The sequence below is a fragment of the Staurois parvus genome, unplaced genomic scaffold (assembly GCF_062004578.1).
Source record: "Staurois parvus isolate SC_StPar_1 unplaced genomic scaffold, SC_StPar_1.0 ptg000520l, whole genome shotgun sequence".
NCBI lineage: Eukaryota > Metazoa > Chordata > Amphibia > Anura > Ranidae > Staurois > Staurois parvus.
The window spans coordinates 1,385,763-1,400,025 of record NW_028318316.1 but is presented as its reverse complement, the minus strand read 5'-3'; the positions used below and the strand labels follow the sequence as shown (position 1 = coordinate 1,400,025).

The window sequence follows — 14,263 nt, the reverse complement described above, 5'->3', positions numbered from 1 at the left end:
TAACAAACCAATATATCATGTATCACCAATATATATGTAACAAAGATTATCTCCTTGTATACAGTATCACATGTAAGGTAAAAAAAAAGCTATTCTTACAGCAAAGAGAAGCAAGTCTAGTATATCACACAATCGAGCCTAAGTAAGAATATGCGTAATCATAGCTCATTGACATTTTGAGCGTAGGTTTAGTTACACCAGGTAAAGTAAGTGTTCATATATGACTTTCTCATAAGGTAGAATTTAATCAACTGCAAAAATCCACTGCATCCACATAAGCACAATCTATTTAATCGCTAAAGTAGTGTTTCCTGCCGGAGAATTAAAACATACCTGGGCCAGAGCTTCTCTTCAAGAAGCTCCAATAGACAAACCTCTGGAACAAATGGAATTGAAGAGTAGGGAAGAAAGCAAGTGTATAACTTCTTTCCAGTGGTGAGTTATTACTGGACAAGCCCACATCAAATGGGTAAACTCGGCACTAGGTTGCTCACAGTGCTAGCAGTTAGAGGTGGGTATATGTCCCATAGCAAACAGGCAAGTTGGGGCAAGATAGGTCTGATGGAAATTATAAAGTTGAATCAGTTTATTGTTGACTGCAGGGGACACTACTAAATGTGATGAAGAAGCCACCTCCCACTCTGCCATAGCTGGAAAGAAAGATTATCATTTAGCTTTAACCTGCAGTGGTGTTTTGCCTAGTTTAGAATGTAATAAGTGAGAATATAGCATGGAGAGTAAACCCCTAGGGCCCTGAAACCATAGCATACGAATAAGGGAATAATTAGAAAATTAGGACTTTGTGGCTCAAACAGGGCATGTAATGTATGCCGCAGTTGTAGGTACATTTAAAGAAGAAACGTATGGGGTAAGTTACAGTGTGTACATAAGGAATCAAAGGTATGTTTGTCCCTATTATTTATATTTTATATATATATATATATATATATATTATTTTAAATGTCAGAGAGTGAACAGGCCCGCTGTTTCCAAATCATAGAATCTAGTAAGGTGTGTAGCTAAGCTAAAATGGGATTATATCAGAGAGGTAGTTCCAGAGGGTGTCATCGTATGAAGCGATCTTATCCTCCTTCCATTTCAACCTTGCCAGTGTTAAAATAGGTAGCTTAACTCTAGGTAAGTGGGATGATTGGCCTCACGGCAAATCAGTAGCTGATCCAACTGTACGACCAAGGCAAAGTGGACCTCTACTCCACATGGCAGATCTGGTAACACCCAAGCGTGTAGATGCTCCGACTGTCCTGCTAAATAATAAAGGTATGCATCAGCTAGTGCCATGATGAATTCCTTATTTGCATTATATACTGTATGCATAAATAATTGACCCTTATAGCAAATATCAAAAGTGACAATAGAATAGGGAGTATATTTTTGCAGTATAATATACTGTATATTTGTATCAAGTACTTGGGATGTGGCACCCCATACCCTGTCTAATTTTGGGCCTGTAGGTCACTACCTGGTAGAGACCTATCTTTCACTAAGTTCTGCAGTAACTGTCGCTTCATTTAAAGAGGTTTTTTTTTTCAGCCAAAATAGACATGTTGAACGTCCTTGCCTATAATTCCCATTTGTGGTCAGAGGGATAAATAAAAAGATCACTGGTATTGGTTGTTACTTATCTGAGAGGCAGAAACTGCACATTGATCAAAGAACCCCAAGCAACCTCTGAAAGACCCCTAGAGTTCCAAGGTAGCATGGTTGAGAAAGGCTGCTCTAGATTGTATAGTAAGTGTTGTGTCCCTGCTGCACAAGTACACAAATCAAATATTTGGTCTCTAGTTGACACTGAATTGCTAAAATGTCATGTGTATCCTGGATTATCTTTTCCTGACTGGATCATGACTGTGTTGTTAAAATGTTTGTAAAAATATAATCCAGACCTACACACTTCTAGGTGTATTATGACAACCTGTTTTCTTTCAAGGCTATGATCAAAGATATATAGACATTCCAAAAGGACTTTCACTATTACCAGCTCATATTTTGCTGTAAAGCGTGCCATGACTTATTATCTCTAAAATGTGTTAGCTCTCCAATAATATTTCATATCCCTGATCATTATCTGTACATATTAACATTTATCAGCCTTTACCACTCATGTTTGCTCAGTAAAAACATTTTTTTTTTATCATTTGATTTCTCTCTGTATACATACTGTATGTGAGTTTTAGGTTATGCATTATGGTTTTTTTTTTTACCACATTATTGAGCATGCATCTTTTAAAGGTAGAACATTTTGCTGAAAAAAATATAGCACAGTACATATAGTAAGTATAGCAAGAATGCAGCGTGCAAAATCTTTACAGATAGTCAATAGAGGAGATGTAGGCACAGGCCAATCTAACCACATGGACAGTCAGTAACAACTAGAGTACATATAATCAGAAAACAAACATTCCTGTTAAAATATTGACAGAAATTCAGGAGCATATTTGAACAATGTGGCCCCATCAAGCTGGTTAGCCGAACCCCACTTATTCTTTTACGTTCAGCCACCACTACCATTCAAAAGGGCTGAACAGAGGGACATGACCACTTCTCCTACAAAGGAGTGACAGCATATACAGGAAGGATCAGCCAAAGGAGATATAATAGCTAACTGCGTAAAAAATAGGCCCTATAAAGAAATTTTAGCTGAATAAACCTTGAAATCGTAGTGGTGACGTAGTAGCTCATACAGGTATCCCAGTCTTCCTCATCCATGGCTTGGAGATCAACGTGCCATTTCTGGAAATGAGGTGATAGCATAGGCCAGGGAAAGTCTAAGGTATAAAGAGGATATCTGTTTCCCCATAATGCTCAAGGTTAGCAGTCTTTTGATAGGGTCAAACTCAAGAGTAACAAGAGCAGTGCATTGCGCCTGACTGCATATCGCAACTTCAAGTATTTCCTGAAAAACAAAACATCGGTATGGACGAGGTATGAAAACATTAGATATTTCACGAAAACTTAAGTGTGCTCATCGCACTATTAAGAGATTTTTGGCTGATTCAGATCACAGACGGGTTCGTGCAGATAAAGGCACATTGAGGAAGATTTCTTCCAGATCCATGCATTGGATCAAGAGAGCAGCTGCTAAAATACCATTACATAGCAGCAAACAGATATTTGAAGTTGTTGGTGCCTCTGGAGTCCCATGGTCATCAAGGTGTAGAGTCCTCCAGAGTCTTGCAACTGTGCATAAACCTTCTAATCGGCCACCAATAACCAATGCTCACAAGCAGAAACGGCTGCATTGGGCAGAAAAATACATGAAGACTAATTTTCAAACAGTCCTGTTCACTGATAAGTGCTGTGCAACCCTGAATGGTCAAGATGGATAGAGTAGTGGATGGTTGGTGGACGGCCACCCTGTTTCAACAAGGCTGCGACGTCAGCAAGGCGGTGGTGGAGTCATATTTTGGGCTGGAATCATGGGAACAGAGCTGGCCAGCCCCTTTAGGGTCCCCGAAGGTGTAAAGATGACCTCTGCAAAGTATGTGGAGTTTATGACTGACCACTTTCTTCCCTGGTACAGAAGGAAGAACTATTCTTTCCGTAATACAATCATCTTCATGCATGACAATGCACCATCTCATTCTGCAAAGAATACCTCTGCATCAATGGCTGTTATGGGGATAAAAGGAGAGAAAGTCATGGTGTGGCCTCCATCCTCCCCTGAGCTCAATCCTATTGAGAACCTTTGGAGCATCCTCAAGCAAAAGATCTATGAGGGTGGGAGGAAGTTTACATCCAAACAGCAGCTCTGGGAGGCTATTCTGACATCTTGCAAACAAATTCAAGCAGAAACTGTCCAAAAACTCACAAGTTCAATGGATGCAAGACTTGTGAAGCTGCTATCAAATAAGGGGTCCTATGTTAAAATGTAACGTGACCTGTTAAAATGTTTAAAAAGTTAAAATGTTGTTAAAAGTTTGATTGAAATAGCTTTTGATTTCAGTAAATATGCTGCAAACACAACAAATGATAATGTTCAGTTCTTTACAACCTCTAAAGTGTTTTGAAACTTACTGTGCGTAATAATTTGGAACAGTGCATTGTAAGTGTTTTATGTTTAAAAAAAATACGGTTATCATTAGGTTTGTTCAATAAAATTTGAATTGTACTCTTAATAGTTGATAACATGAGAATTATGCTGCGAATTATGCTTTACATCAATTATTTAGGTAAATGAGAAAAATATCATTTGCATAATAATTTGGAACACGGTGTACTTCTTTTCCTCACTGTATATTGGTTACATCTTATTCCTGTAAATATTTTTATTGCACCCTTTTGAACTTTTAGTAATCTTTCTTTCTGAAAGTGTTGAACTGTTTCTATAGCTCGTTAATGCAACTTACGAATTGCTGCCTCTAAAAGAACGCTACTGTGTTTGTTTAACCCTCTGTATAACCTGTCTGCGGTGATAGTGGCTCAGTAACAATTGCATTCAGGCTGCCGGTACATCGATTTGTGGTCCATTAGCTGGAAAATTGTTGGGCAGGGTGCAGCTGGGTGCGGCACAGTTAACACGTGACATCGCGGGTTCAGATTGGCTAGTCCTTTGGTCACGAGTTTGGTAAAAAGGACAGGGGTCTGAAGCGCGATCGTCACAATATGCAGCTCTGCTGGGTCTAGCCATTGGCTCCTGCTGCTGTCAATCACAGCCAGTGAGCCATTGAGGGGTAGGGCAGACCCACACTCTGTGGTGAATTGACAATGACCATTCACAGTAGCGCAGCTTGGGAGTGAGCCTGATAAAGTGCCCCTATAGTAAGAAATGTGCTATTGGGGGAACTTGGCAGGGGGGAGGAGCCAGGATCAACAGCTAGAGACCCAAAAGAAAAGGATCGGGTGTGCTCCATTTGTGCAGTGCGGGACACCGCATATGATTCGCACAGGAATCGCACCGCATTCCTGTGCACATCACATGTAATGTCTGTGTGGTGTGGTTTGAGCCATACATTTTGTATGGCTCAAATCTCATCGCATCCACACCAAAATAGTGCAGGACCCTTTTTTGTACGCACCTTATTCGCATCACATTGGTGTTATAACCCTTGCGATGCGAATTTTGGCAATTGCACTGTGTCTTGCGGTCTGTTTCACAGTGTCGTTAATTTAACATTGACACCCTGCAGCAGATCGCACGGACACCGTGCGGTGCAGGAAACGCACAGGATTTGCTACGTTTCCCAAACCGTATTGGTGTGAACCAGGTCTCAAAATCACTTGAAGAAAGGGAAGTAGGTTAAGATCTATGTACGTAGCCAAGGAGCCACTGACATACCTCAAGATACTATCCACCCAGCAAAGTAGGATGTCCACCGGTTTAAGATGAGAGGGGTTGAGCAAAAATATGAGAGTCCTTTCCCAGTTAACTATAATCCCCGAGAAGTTGCCAAACTAGTCAATTATTTGTAGGGCTGATTGCAATGAGGTGGATGTGTCTCTAAGATAGAGGAGGGTGTTGTCAGCATACAAGGACAATTTGTCCTCTCTGCCACTCACTTCAATACATTTCACTGAATCTGCAGCACAGAGTTGGATGGCCGAAGGCCTTAAGACTGGATCGAACAGGCCCGGGGAAAGGGAGCAACCTTGCCTCATTCCTTTAGACAGGGGAAATGGGTCAGACAAGGAGTTGTTGGTTCACACTCTAGCTGTAGGAGCTGAATAAAGCATGTGCAATAAACAAAGAAAGCGGGGGCCAAAGTCAAATTTGTGAAGGATAGCCCAGTGGTAGTTCCACTCAACAGAATCAAAATATTTTCAGCATCTAAGGAGCATCTAATGTGGTTGTGCAAATAACATATATATACATACAGTAGAACCAATATATCACATAAAGTCCACTCAGTCCCAATGTGCTCAGTAATGAAAAAATGACAAACTGAATGAATTCCAAATTCTCTAGTGCTGAAACCCAATCAGTCCCTCATGCCTTGGTAAGTCAGTTCAGATGTGCCCTTACCTTATTTGATGGACCGCCTTTGCTAAAAAGAGGTTATAGACAGCATTACTTCTTTAGCAGCCGATTGCTGCCAAAGCACCAGATAAACAATTGCACAATCCCGTAAGTAAACAAAGCAATATGTCACAATAATCCAGAATGGGTTGTTGTGCATACAGTCCTACTCTCTAGTCCTAAATATTATCAGGAAGGTATGTACTTAAGGATAGACCACCTCAATTGAAATGGACAGTTGTCATAATACTTATTTTTTAAATAATCCAAGAGGACAATTAGGCTAAGAAGGAATTGTATAAATGAAGAAGTGTATTTGGAACAGGCCGCATTGATAGGAAACAGATTTGAGGAAGATTTTATACAGAAGGAAATAAGGGAATTAAGAAATCTAGGACGAGAGATGTTGATTAAGGATAAAAAGAAGACCAAGCCACAAGGACCCTGTCTGGGTTAAGGACAAAAAAAAAAGGTCATCTAATGCTGTGTATGACCTCTTCATAGTGAATGGGGTCCATCAAATAAGGCGAGGGCACATAGGACCTGTGTGGATTCACCAATGCATGTCGGATTGATTGAGTTTCAGCACTGAAGAATTTAGAATTCATTCACTGTTCGATTCTAATTTTTTTTTCATTACTGAGTACATAGGAACTGAGTGGCCTTTACCTGATATATTTGTTCTACTTTATATGTATTTGTTATTGGACCCTATCTGTCTCTTCTGTCATAAATACGTCCCCTGTCTGTCAGCTGTAATGTACAATAGCAGCTCAGCATGCATTAAGGCATGCTGACCTGCCACTTGTAGTCCATTGACACGTCCTACAACTCCAAAACTGTCAGCCCATGCAGAGTAATGGGCACAGAACTGTAGACAGTATCGCTGAGAGGCTGAGCCAGCTGCCAGTCCAGGAATCTGGGTGGATCCCGACATTAAAGTTGAGATCTTTCCAGAACCTAGACAGGCTGAGTGATGTCTGCTGACAGCGGGCTTTAGCCTGTTGTCAGCTGAAAATGGGTAACAGGAGTGCAGAACTAAGTGCATTCATGTGATTCCCAGGAGAAGTTGGGCCATAAGAGCTTTGGTTTATACCAAAGACCTGGTTCACACTAGCCCGCAGGCTGATTGCGGGTGCAGGATTTGCTCCTGTTCCCACCCATGCAGCCTAATCACTGCTTCCCGGCACCCCAATGCATCTCAGCTCACAGAACGATCGTGGGTGCTTTTTTGAAAAGGTGCATAAACCTTTTTTTTTTTTGCAGGAAACGTGGGCATAGCAAACCATTTAAGTGAATGGGCTGTCGTGCCTACGCAAGTGCAGGCTGCACTAGTGTGAACCTATCCTAAAGCTTTCAAGATGCAACAAATACCTGGAAAGTGCTTTCTGACAGTAAATAAAAACTACCTGCAGTATTTGTCCTGTAGCATCATATGAAGATTTATAAGATTTAAAATATGATTTGTGCTAAGCACTTAAAAACCCTTGTTCAGGTGGCAGAAACATTAGGATAGCAGACTTTCATGCATGCTAATAGTTTATGGAGTTTTTGTTTTTTTTTATTTCGCTACGTCTATACACATTTGTACATCACTGTAATCGTGAAAGATTGCCTATCTATTGCTTTGTGTAATCAAACTTCCTTAAAATTCCTTGACAATTTACATACCTTGCCTTTACTTACATAAATTTGTAGTTATGTATGGAAGGATATTTAGAAAATGGAACGTGTATATAATTTACAGGTAGTATGTACATGATATACTCGGACAGTATAGCCATGCAGGTCATGTTGAGAAGAAACTAAAGCAATCATAAAGCCTCCTACTGTAATCTGTAGTACAGTAAAGCCCTGTTCATAATTTCTGCACAGTGAGTGGAGCCGTACAAATCATTGTTTTATGCCCTTTTGGCCAGATGCATATTTTAACATAATCTGCATGATTATGCTGTCCTGTTTGGATCCCAAGCCCTACTCCATGCTTTCTATACTCTGCACTGAAGATGTCCAAATAGCCTGAAATAGCTGTATACAGGTTGGAATGAATGGCTCTGTAATATTAGAATGGATTTGTATTATACACCAGTGGTTCTAGAAGCGCATCATGCTAAAAAGGGGTTAAATCCTCTGCCAACTGTCCTGAAATCATGAATTTTTTTTGAGACATTTGACAGAATGAAACATGTGAATACATTTTTGTGTTAAGAAGGCATTACTGTGCTACACACTGATGAGAGTGGGGGGGCTTTGATTCCTTTAGTGTGTTCTCATCACCACCATGGTTATACTGTCTCGTTGGATCCCAGGCCTACTCCACAGAAGTCATTGTTTTCATACACTGCACTGATAATAGCCTTAAATGGTTGTATGCAGTTATGAATAAATTATTATTATTATACATTATTTATATAGCGCCAAAAGGTTTGCTCAGCGCTGTACATTATAGTGGGGGACAGTACATGAGACAACACAGTAACAAGACAAAACACAAGGGGTTCGAGGGCCCTACTCTTTCGAGCTTACAATCTAGGAGGGAGGGGATAGTGGTACAGGAGGAAGTGGCTGTGGGGGATGGAGTAGTAGGAGGAGTGTAGAGTGTAGATAAGCAATTAGGTGAGGGTGGGGTAGGCTTCCCTAAAGAGATGGGTTTTCAGGGTGTGCCTGAAGGTGAGGAGGGAAGGTGACAGTCTGATGGATTGGGGTAGAGAGTTCCAGAGGATGGGGAAAGTCCTGGAGAAGTCCTGCAGTCGGGCGTGGGAGGTGGAGACCAGGGAGCTACAAAGTAGGAGGTCTTGTGAGGAGCGAAGATTACGGGTAGGGTGGTATTTGGGTATCAGGTCGGTGAGGTAATTTGGGGCAGCGTTATGAATGGCTTTGTATGTCAGTGTTAGTAGTTTGAATTTAATGCGTTGGGCAATCGGAAACCAGTGGAGGGATTGGCAGAGGAGGGTGGCAGATACGGAACGGTTAGTAAGGTGGATGAGTCTGGCCGCAGGATAGACTGAAGCGGGGATAGTCTGTGATGAGGTAGGCCGGTGAGGAGGGAGTTGCAGTAGTCGAGTCGTGAGATAAGGAGTTGTTTAGTAGTGTCTGGGGTTAGGAACGTACATATCTTGGAGATGTTGCGAAGATGGAGCCTGCATGAGTTTGCCAACGATTGGACATGGGGGTGGAAGGACAGGTTTGAGTCAAGAGTGACACCTAAGACTTTGGCTTACGGGGTGGGAGTGATGGTGCGTTGTTGGTCGTGATTGAGAGGGTGGGGGGCACGGGCTGGAGGGAAAATTAGGAGCTCAGTTTTGGAAAGGTTCAATTTGAGGAAATGGAGCGACATCCAGTCTGATATGTCGTTCAGTAGGTGGGCGATACGGGCGGAGACTGAGGGGGTGAGGTGAGGGGTGGAAAGGTAAATTTGCGTGTCGGCGTAGAGGTGGTAGTTGAAGCCGTGGGAGTGTATCAGTTTGCCAAGGGAGAAGGTGCAGATGGAGGGGCCGGGTTCAGGTTGCGGAGGTTACGGCCGATGATGGTTTGAGGTTTGGGGGGGGGCGGGGTTAGAGGATGGGGAGATAGAGAACGTAATAAGGTTGTGGTCAGGCAGAGGGAAAGGGGTGTTTGTGAGGTCATGGAGGGTGCAGAGATGGGAGAAAACGAGGTCCAGGGTGTTCCCGTCGTTGTGGGTGGAGGACTGTGTGCACTGAGTGAGTGAAAAAGAAGAGGTTAGGTGGAGTAGTTGGGATGTAGCCAGGTTGTTGACATTGATAGGGATATTGAAGGCTCCATGGCTTGATAATATTAGGCTTTGTTTTTATTATATACAAGCAGTTCTGGATGTGCATCTGGCCAAAAAGGCATAAAGCAGTGAGTTGCATTGCCCTAACACCCCCACCCCACCCAACCCACCATGAAATGAGGAATAATCCTCTTCTTTTCAGGATATATTTTGGAATGAAACATTTGATTACTTTCTGTTTTAGGAAGCTTTACTGTGCTACACACAATACGCTTAATATTCCAAGACCCAGGTTAAAAATCACCTTTTGGTCAAAACAGGGTTGTCTTAAGAAAAAAGAGTCTTTGCCAGTATGCATTGTTTAATAATGTAAAGCCTGGATGTGGTTGAAAATTATGTCCAGTTGTAGTATAAATATAGATGGAAGGCACATTGCAGGATATAGGAAACCAATGTGAAGAATTGTTAACACTGCCTTGAAAGTTTAGTTTTTTTCTGTCTTATTTTATAAAGTATGAATGACTGTTGCCATTATATACGAATAACCAATCTGTTATAAACTATTAATTACGGTATATTTTCTTTTTAGAGGCAGCTTGCAAGCTTGTTGTTCGAACTTGGATGTACAAGCTCAGCTCTTCAGATATTTGAAAAACTAGAAATGTGGGAAGATGTTGTTGTTTGCTATGAACGAACAGGACAGCACGGAAAGGTGAACACAACAACTACTGTTTGAAAATATGATTGTATTCAGAAGTTACTGCATGTGCTGTTTTCTATTATCCTAACTAACTATTAATAACTGGGTATGAATGAAACCATCTAGTGATCTGTAGAGTTAAATTGAATGCAAACTTGCTGATTATGTATAATGCACTTCCTATGTAGCGGTTTCACACTGATGGTGCTTAGATAGTTACTACTGTGAAGATTCATTAAAACTGGGAATGCCGCTAAACTAGAACTTTTCATCTTAGGACACAAAATCTGAAAACATTTTACACCTCAGATGGTTTTTAGTAGTTATATCCAAAGCAATCACTTTTTTCCTGACTCTATTCAGGTTTCCTCTAGTGCCTGCGACTATACACATTAAATAGGGCTATAAAAACATGACTTTGCAAACACATACAAAATGTGATTTTAAAAATACTGCTTTAATCAGTCCTTATTCAGAATTCTAACCGATGTTATATTCAGGCGGAGCAGATTCTGCGAAAAGAATTAGAGAAGGAGGAGACCTCACACCTTTACTGTCTTCTTGGAGATGTATTACGGGATCATCAGTATTATGATAGAGCCTGGGAACTTTCAAAACACCGCAGTGCCCGTGCCCAGCGATCAAAAGGTGTTCTCTATCTACGTAATCGGGAGTTTGAAAAATGTGTAGAGTGCTTTGAGAAGTCTGTAAAGATCAATCCAATGCAGGTGAGAAAAAGGAATGAGCATTATAATACAGCTCGTATCTAAAATGAGCCCAGTCTGAAGTGATTTTATTTGTACTGTGTATATGTTTTTCAGGTGTGTGTTATTAATGATCTACAGTTATAGATACTTTTTGTTATTTTGTGTAAAAAAAAAAAAAAAAATTGTACTTTTGGAAAGCAAGAAAATGAGATGGTTGCTAACCTGCACTTGCCATGCATGTTAGTCATACTCCTAAAATGAAGAAACATACCCAATACAGAGTGACAACCTGTGAGGGCATATATCAAGCTTCTATGTGCCATGTCCCATAATGATAATCAATTGAACCAAGGAAACATAAAAAGGCCAATAATGGATTTTAGAGGCACTGTATCAAAAATATTTTTTTAAAAATCACTTATTTAAATGAGAAGTCATTAAGCTAGGGCCTCACATACTTTTTCCTCCCTGCACTGTGAATGTTTACATGTTATGTGCAATTAAACCATGGCAACATCTAATGTTTGCGTAGTATTATGTTCAGCAGACTGTGTTCTTCTATTGTTGTGACTTAGATGACGTTCAGAGCACATTTTATGCCCAATTCATGCAAAACTCCACATAATCCCAAGGGGTTCACATACTTTTTCTTGCAACTGTATACTAATATTTGCATGAATCAAGCAAGGACTTTGGCAAGTAAGGCAAGTTAAACAAGTTCATTATAATGTAGTATGTAGTTTATGTGCTACTATTTCAAATTACCTACACTTCTTATTGTATACCTTTTAATAAGACAAATATTCCGGTTTCTATTTTGTACCTCTCTTATTGAGAATGTTTGTTCACTGTCATACTAAAGCTTTAATAGTTTCTAAGGCGCCGGAGTGAATAGCAAAAAGGAGTTATTACACTTTTCTGACACTCATTTACAGCACGCTGGTTCTATCCTTTGACTTGACTTGGCATTGCACACAGCCAGGCAGCATTTTTAGGATGCCAGCAATGTCACCCCACAAACACTGACTGTGTCAGTTGTAGTTTGATACAGGAAATATGCAATATTATTCTCTTGAAAAAGATGTTACATCCAAATCTGTATTTGAAATATGAAAAATATGGATTTGGGTAGTTGAATATGCCATGTTACATTAACATTATCAACGATTCACAAGATGAAAATAATATATGTAGTAAAGAATATTCTAAATGATTATTGGAGAATAAGGAAATCCAGGTATTGCTTGAGCAGGCAAATACTCAAATGAATCCAGAAAGGAAATGTGCTTTTATACATGCGACAAACTAGTGAAAAAAAAGCAGGACAGATGAGCGGCCTCTCCTAGTATGTACTTGATTTTTACCAGGGACATTTGCCTGTTGAGCGTACTGAGAGCAGCTGCCAAGAGAGGTTCTCAGATGGCATCCATTTATGCCACAACCATGGGTTAAAATCCAACTTGGGAAAAAACTATTACATTATGGTAAGAATACTAAAAATATACGCTTTCCAGATGTGCAATATATTGACTTTTTTAAGAGTGTAGCAGTATATCAGCAATAACAATTACATCAACAATCAAAAAATCTGGTCCCATGACCAGTTGTTGATGGCATGTACAGTCAGGTCCATAAATATTGGGGCATCGACACAATTCTAACATTTTTGGCTCTATACACCACCACAATGGATTTGAAATGAAACGAACAAGATGTGCTTTAACTGCAGGGTATTTACATCCAAATCAGGTGAACGGTGTAGGAATTACAACAGTTTGCATATGTGCCTCACACTTGTCAAGGGACCAAAAGTAATGGGACAGTTGGCTTCTCAGCTGTTCCATGGCCAGGTGTATGTTATTCCCTCATTATCCCAATTATAATGAGCAGATAAAAGGTCCAGAGTTAATTTCAAGTGTGCTATTTGCATTTGGAATCTGTTGCTGTCAACTCTCAAGATGAGATCCAAAGAGCTGTCACTATCAGTGAAGCAAGCCATCATTAGGCTGAAAAAACAAAACAAACCCATCAGAGAGATAGCAAAAACATTAGGCGTGGCCAAAACAACTGTTTGGAACATTCTTAAAAAGGAGGAACGCACCGGTGAGCTCAGCAACACCAAAAGACCCGGAAAACCACGGAAAACAACTGTGGTGGATAACCGAAGAATTCTTTCTCTGGTGAAGAATTTCCCTTCACAACAGTTGGCCAGATCAAGAACACTCTCCAGAAGGTAGGTGTATGTGTGTCAAAGTCAACAATCAAGAGAAGACTTCACCAGAGTGAATACAGAGGGTTCACCACAAGATATAAACCATTGGTGAGCCTCAAAAACAGGAAGGCCAGATTAGAGTTTGCCAAACGACATCTAAAAAAGCCTTCACAGTTCTGGAACAACATCCTATGGACAGATGAGACCAACATCAACTTGTACCAGAGTGATGGGAAGAGAAGAGTATGGAGAAGGAAAGGAACTGCTCATGATCCTAAGCATACCACCTCATCAGTGAAGCATGGTGGTGGTAGTGTCATGGCGTGGGCATGTATGGCTGCCAATGGAACTGGTCCTCTTGTATTTATTGATGATGTAACTGCTGACAAAAGCAGCAGGATGAATTCTGAAGTGTTTTGGGCAATATTATCTGCTCACATTCAGCCAAATGCTTCAGAACTCATTGGACGCCGCTTCACAGTGCAGATGGACAATGACCCAAAGCATACTGCAAAGGCAACCAAAGAGTTTTTAAGGGAAAGAAGTGTAATGTTATGCAATGGCCAAGTCAATCACCTGACCTGAATCCGATTAAGCATGCATTTCACTTGCTGAAGACAAAACTGAAGAGAAAATGCCCCAAGAACAAGCAGGAACTGAAGACAGTTACAGTAGAGGCCTGGCAGAGCATCACCAGGGATGAAACCCAGCATCTGGTGATGTCTATGCGTTCCAGACTTCAGGCTGTAATTGACTGCAAAGGATTTGCAACCAAGTATTAAAAAGTGAAAGTTTGAATTATGATTATTATTCTGTCCCATTACTTTTGGTCCCTTAACAAGTGGGAGGCACATATGCAAACTGTTGTAATTCCTACACCGTTCACCTGATTTGGATGTAAATACCCTCAAATTAAAGCTGACAGTCTGCAGTTAAA

The 14,263-nt window shown here is 40.7% G+C and overlaps 1 protein-coding gene across 2 annotated transcripts in view; it reads left to right on the top strand.

The window, feature by feature from the left end:
- Positions 1–14,263, top strand: part of TTC27 (tetratricopeptide repeat domain 27) — a 551,099-nt gene that overhangs the window by 434,378 nt on the left and 102,458 nt on the right. For both annotated transcript variants that reach the window (XM_089690186.1, XM_089690185.1), the window contains exons 13-14: positions 10,297–10,419; positions 10,908–11,135. In XM_089690186.1, coding sequence (XP_089546312.1) covers positions 10,297–10,419; positions 10,908–11,135 — 351 coding nt within the window. The remainder of the gene's footprint in view (positions 1–10,296; positions 10,420–10,907; positions 11,136–14,263) is intronic.